The sequence below is a fragment of the Trichoplusia ni genome, chromosome 7, assembly GCF_003590095.1.
Source record: "Trichoplusia ni isolate ovarian cell line Hi5 chromosome 7, tn1, whole genome shotgun sequence".
In the NCBI taxonomy this organism is placed as follows: domain Eukaryota; kingdom Metazoa; phylum Arthropoda; class Insecta; order Lepidoptera; family Noctuidae; genus Trichoplusia; species Trichoplusia ni.
In genome coordinates, this window is record NC_039484.1 from 12326067 (window position 1) to 12332374 (window position 6308).

The following is a 6308-nucleotide window of genomic DNA, read 5'->3' on the forward strand; positions in this document are numbered from 1 at the left end:
CCAGTACGCTTTTTACTAGCAAGTGATGCCCATGCTTAGGAGGTTATTATCTTTTTACTAGCTAATGATGTGACAAAATGAAAAATACATACTTTTATCGAAATGTGTCTTCATCTGGAACACTTGGCTTGTTTATGGAAATTAAATTAAATTTATAATATTTATGAATCACCTTGTATATTTTTAAGTCTATGCCTGCTTCCAGGGACTTACCCGACCATAAACGAGTCTATTTTTTTACTTGTATAAATACAGCGATTGTTGAAATTCTGTTTAGTCGGCTTTGATATTGTCACAATGATGAGTCGTATTTATTGTTCCATATTTTTACTGGGTGAGTAATACATTTTTTTTATTATCTAGTTTGTAATGTTTAAGTTCTTGTAAGCATTAATTTATTTTCATACTTTGTGTCGAATAGTCGAGTTTTATTTAAACTTCACCACCTAGATATTTTGAAGTTTTATGAACTCGGACTTTTTCTCATCTATACTCTATACTGATATAAAAAGAGGAAAGATTCGATTGTTTGTTTGTTTGTTTGACACGAATAGGCTTCGAAACTACTAGACCAATTTGAAAAATTATTTTACTGTTGAGAAGCTACATTATCCCCACTGAACGTAGGCTAAATTTATTATGAAAAATATTAGGTTTCCGTAAAAAAAATGCGATATTGTAAACAAAGGTGTAAAATCGGAAACCTATTTCTGCGTACGCTGCTAAAACTATTGACAGTAGAACAAAATTATGTACAGGTTTGTAAATATCTTTAAGATCTACTTAAAGTACTTCGCAAGGGTACATATCTAACTAAAATTTAATTATATCGCCGTTACAAACAAGACGTAGTTATAATCGCATTTTATTACAAACCCTGATCAAAATAAGTATTTTTCTTATCAACAGTATTCATTTAGAAGTAACATACTTTTTATTTCATCTAAATACGCAAATTGGTTTACAGATTATCACGAGTATAAGCTTAAAGATAAAATAATGAGTCCGTTTTTTTTTAATCCTAACTTATATCTTCATACCACGCAGACGAAGTCGCGGGCAACTGCTAGTTAGACAATAATACTCTCAATTTGCTATCATTAAACAGTTACAGTATCGCGACTAACAACGTGTGTTGGTAACTTCATAAAGAACAAATGAAAAGAATGTGTGTTCTTTTGAACTCCGTACCCAACGGATAACGACGGAACGCTACCACTGACCGTCCCTGTGTCTGTAACTCCGTCCGTCCGTCATCAGGACGTGGTCACAGCTAGAGTAGTTAAAATATTTCCGGATTATGTATTTAGTGCTGGTCATAAATTTGTTGGTGGGTAATAAATATATTATAGCTACGAATTATTTTGTCACCCAACCGATTATTTTCCTTTTACTCTTTCTCGCGAATCTGACTCGTACTTGCCAGGATTTTTGGTTTTACATGGATTTCATAGCATCGACGTGTTCATTATTCAATTTTGCTTTCAGGTTTGCTCCTGCCCTTGACAACCGCACGCCACGCCAAGTTCTTCAGAAAGGATTATACTTACATCAAAGAATTGGATGCTTTTTATAAAGTTCATTGGGATTTAAGTGGGGATTCTTGGGATTCGGCTTTTCTAGCATGCAATGATGAAGAGGCAAATCTATTCTACCCGAAAGAGAGAGAAGAATGGGATTCAGTTAAGAGTTTGATGCAGGATATGAAGGAACAACCAAATGTTACTGACATTTTTGTTGGATTTCATAACAAGTTTCGACTAGGAGAATTTATAACAGTTGATGGTGAGTAACATAAGAGATCGGTATTGAAGCTGATTGTCTCTCTGATAAATATGCAGATATGTAGCTGATAGATAGAATCTCGTTATGGCCTGACGGTTCTATGCATGAATTTATTTGCACTAATAAGTTTAAGATACCATTAAAAATAGTAAAGAAAAATGTAGTATTGAAAACTGAATTCAAAATATTGGAATCTATAATTCCCAACCCGCAGTGAGCAATGGTGGTGATCAATGCTCTAATCTTCCCTACATGGAAAGAGGCCTGTGCCAAGCGTTTTTAAGCTGACATTATATCTATATTATAACAAGCAGACATCCTTCTTAGAGGTGGATGCTTATCTCTGATATTTAAAAATACCTACATTACATACATAATTGTCTTATATCATATAATTATGAAAAAAAATGGGCTTGGAATCCCTCCAGGCGGAAAAAGTGATACGCCACGAATTCACTCTCGCTCCGTCTTTTTCTACTCCCCCAACCCAGGAGCGTTGAATGTTTAACGGACCTGAGCTGTCATACCTCCTCAAAGGTAGCGTTCAACGTTTAACGCCACCTTGTTGGAAGTCGCAGGAAGTATCACTTGAATAGTATTAAAAGTGTTAATATTATTCCAGGCCATGCTACGCCATATCCATTGATTGAGGATGCAATTGATGATTCAATGGACCAATGTATTCTGATGGATACAAATACTGGGAACTTCAGAATCAGTGACTGTTTAATGGGCCCAGAACCGCCGCTGCCGTTCTTGTGCAAGAAAGAGACACACGACGACATATCATGTCCAACTATTGACAAAGGTCAACAAAGTTTTTGAACAGTACACCAATTCATTACAACAAATATCCTAGACAATTGTTGAAATGTGATTGCAGGCTTTTCCGCGATATTTTCCATCAATGGATGTTTGTTTCTCTTTTACGCAAAAAGCACTGAACGGATTTAGACGAAACTTGGTAAACAGAATGTTTATAACCAGGGTTAACTCATTGGAATGTTGTGTTTTTATCTCGGTTTTATGTTCTCAATTTTTATTGTAGAACTAGCTTTTGGTACCATTTAACAATTATACGGAGTATTAAAAGTATTAAATGTGCAGTAACTATTTTTTTCTGCAACTATTAAATTGCGTGTCTTTAAATGTCAGTTAATTATTATTTTGTTTTAACATAATTTGTTTTTATTTTTAGCCTACAAATACTTGAAAGAATTAAGAAAATGTTACAAAGTTAATAAAACGCCGAAACTATGGTCTGAGGCGGTAAAAACTTGTTTTTTTGAGGGAGGAATGTTGGTGTTACCAGAAACTCAAGACGAACTACGGAAATTAAGCCAATTCGTAGATCCTGGCACTTATTCTTCGGGATTTCGAAAGTTATATCCTAGAGAGGAATATTACACATTAACAGGTAACATGGTCTTGATATTATCCTAAATATTGTTATTAATGAATACGTATGTGCTCTAGTTTTTCCTACGTCTTTATACACTCACTTTTCTTGTTCGTTCCGGTTGGATTTTTGCAGCTCAATTTTGAGACACTTTCCGATAAGCTACCATACTGTTTCAGAGTAGCTTCAAACCCGACGACGATACCATTTACAACTGCAAAAACGGCTGGACCGATTTTGATAAAATATGAAGCGAGCGACATTTAAATGTCGCTCGCAAAAATCTAAAAACCTGGGTTTTTAGATTTTTTAAATCTATTCATTGACACACAACTCGCCTTCCTATAGCACATATACAGTTTTGTTATTAGCGATCAGCCAAATTTCAACAGAGGGAATAAAAATCTAACACTTAAAATTAATGCTTACTAGAGTTTTGTGAGTTGTTAAAGGTCCACGCTTTATGTTTTGTCATTTCTAGTTTATATTTTTAATATTTGTATAAAAAATAAAATTTTGCCTTAAATTTTCAAGCCTCCTCGATCAACTCCTATTTTTTATATTTTATACGACAAAACATTGTTTTCTGGGTCAGTTAGTATTTAATTAGTCCGACATATTTATGATCTCATAAACGCACGATGACCCCTAAGCCGCCAATAACAATATATTTTACCTAACTATTTTCGTAATCACTCTAGCCTATGTACGAGGGGCGACTAGTTTTGCTACCTTTTCCTGCAAATGCTGTTTTGACAAAACGAAAGACCTACAGAATAATGAACGCAAAATTTCATAAAAATAGGTCGAGTCGTTTCTGAGGAATTCAACTTCGTACACCGTGAAACTCCATTTAAATGGAGCCGTTTGACGACCATAATGCGACGAGTTTTTATTTTATTTTTTATCATTTGTTTTAGGTCAGAAGTTTAATGGTGATATTGTCAGTGAAGAACCTCAATACAATCCATATGGTCAGATTATAAATATATCGAGTAATTGTGGTGCTATTGCAATATATGGTTCAGATCCAAAGTGGTCCACAATATCGTGCGACTCTGCTAAACCATTCATTTGTCAGATGGAAATATCCAAATATTGAGATAAGTAAGTACATAATCTAATAAAAAAATCTCAAAATATAATTGAAATTGTAGATACTAATGCGATTATAAAAAATATAAAACTAAATAAAATATAGAATCCAATTGTATTATTTGAGTACTTTTTTGTTTTATTTGCCTTATTTCTTTTGTACGAAACCCCGCTAATGTGGTTCAAACAGGATTTGAAAAACTGACACGTTGCGCATGGAGAGTTTGACTTGGTGACCACAACTACTGGGCCATCCGTGCAGTCAAATGACTGAAATATATGGCCTATGCCCAGCAGTGGGAGGATAAAGGCTGTGGATGATGATGATGATGATATGTCGGAGATGATCATGAGAATAAATAGCTAAATCTTAATTTAAACCTCATTTGTGATAAAAAGTCCGCACCCTCATTCGTAAAACCTATAATATATATAATAGATACCATTCGCGCCAATACTGGCTGGTTGTAAAATAAAGGCGAGGGTATATTTGAATTTAGAATAGTGGATTATAAGATTGAAAATGTCGTGTTACTAATTGATTATCTATACATATAATAAAATTGTAGAAAAGTGAAAACTGTACATTGAATATTTTTAAAAAAGAATACTTGCAGGGTGGTCTACGAACGATTCCGATGCCGAAAATATGATTTTTAGAATTTTTGTCTGTTTGTCTGTTTGTCTGTTTGTCTGTTTGTCTGTATGTATGTCCGGAAAGATCTCGGAAAGTACTGGATAGATTTGATTCAAATTTTCAGAGAATATCAACAAGAGGTCCGGTCAACATACTTTTTACTTATTATCCCGCTTTTCGTTACAGGGGGTGAGCAGGAGCCTTTTATATCTATAAACAAATATCAAATTATCTCATAAACTACTGAATATATTTCGTTTAAATTTTGCATGAACCTTATCGTACACATGATACAACAAATATACAAAAACCATAACGCTACTATGCAGGGGGCATGAGCAGTAAAGTTTTAAATTTTTGGACTCACCCGTAACATCGTGTAATACAATTATGAGGTGTATTTTCACCCCATTGAGTAGTAGGCAGCACGGTCATCAAGTTACATAAAAAACATCACGCTATTTATCTTAAGACTTTTGGCAGAGCAATAATAGGATTTTTCGAAAATAAATCATTTTCACAAAATTAGTCATTTTATTCTCTTTCAAGTCTGATATAGGCCTACCGCGACTATTTCACAAGTAAAATAAAAGAAACATAAACTAATACGTTTTTTTATGCAATTGTTACCGTAATCAGTACATTCTTGAAAGAAAGGAACTTAAATTCTTTTTATTTTTATTGATGTACTAAAATTAGTCAAGTTGAAATGTGGAATGCGGTAATATGAATTTGTATTTATTTACGATAGGAGTATATACATACCTATGTTTTTAGCCCGGTAATGTTGGCGATGCTACTTCAAATACTACATTCGTAGTGACACTCAACCCAAAGTTGCATGTAGTTCACATTGATCTCATCTATAATTATGCATAACAAAAAATTACTGAACGACACAGTTAATTATTACCTTGGTTCATCTGTAACAACTAGCAACAATTTTTTTTTCTTAAATTTGCCACATTACATAGGCCAAAAGTATTTCGGATAAAAAAGCCCAGAAAACTTGCATAAAAACTGCCTAATAGGTATGCAATGTGAGAGATCTATAAGACCAAAGCTATCAATGAATAGACATTATGTATCTATTGCTAGAATAATGTCTACTGATACCTGGGATTTTTCAATATTTTAACGATTTGATCCGTCTACATTATAGAGACCGCTAACGTGGTCCTTCCAAAAACTCCTTTAAAAACTTATTGTATTCTCTACTTATTTAAAATTTTCTTCTTTCGTAGCCTGGTAAAAACAGGGGAAGGAACGAGACTGAATAAGTCTCTGAGATCCCTAAGCCAACGAGGATTAGGAACATATTTTTGGAAATTTCCCCAATAAGGATGATAATAGCGTGTAGCTATCAGCACTTACATCCGTCATACAATGTCT

The 6308-nt window shown here is 33.8% G+C and overlaps 1 protein-coding gene across 1 annotated transcript; it reads left to right on the forward strand.

Annotated features, from left to right (window-relative positions):
- Window positions 1-250: 250 nt before the first annotated feature.
- LOC113496072 lies at window positions 251-4300 on the forward strand. The gene is made up of 5 exons (XM_026875168.1): window positions 251-334; window positions 1489-1785; window positions 2408-2593; window positions 2984-3202; window positions 4105-4300. The coding sequence occupies exons 1-5, from the start codon at window positions 298-300 to the stop codon at window positions 4284-4286; spliced, it is 921 nt and encodes a 306-aa protein (XP_026730969.1). The 5' UTR covers window positions 251-297; the 3' UTR covers window positions 4287-4300.
- Window positions 4301-6308: the final 2008 nt, after the last annotated feature.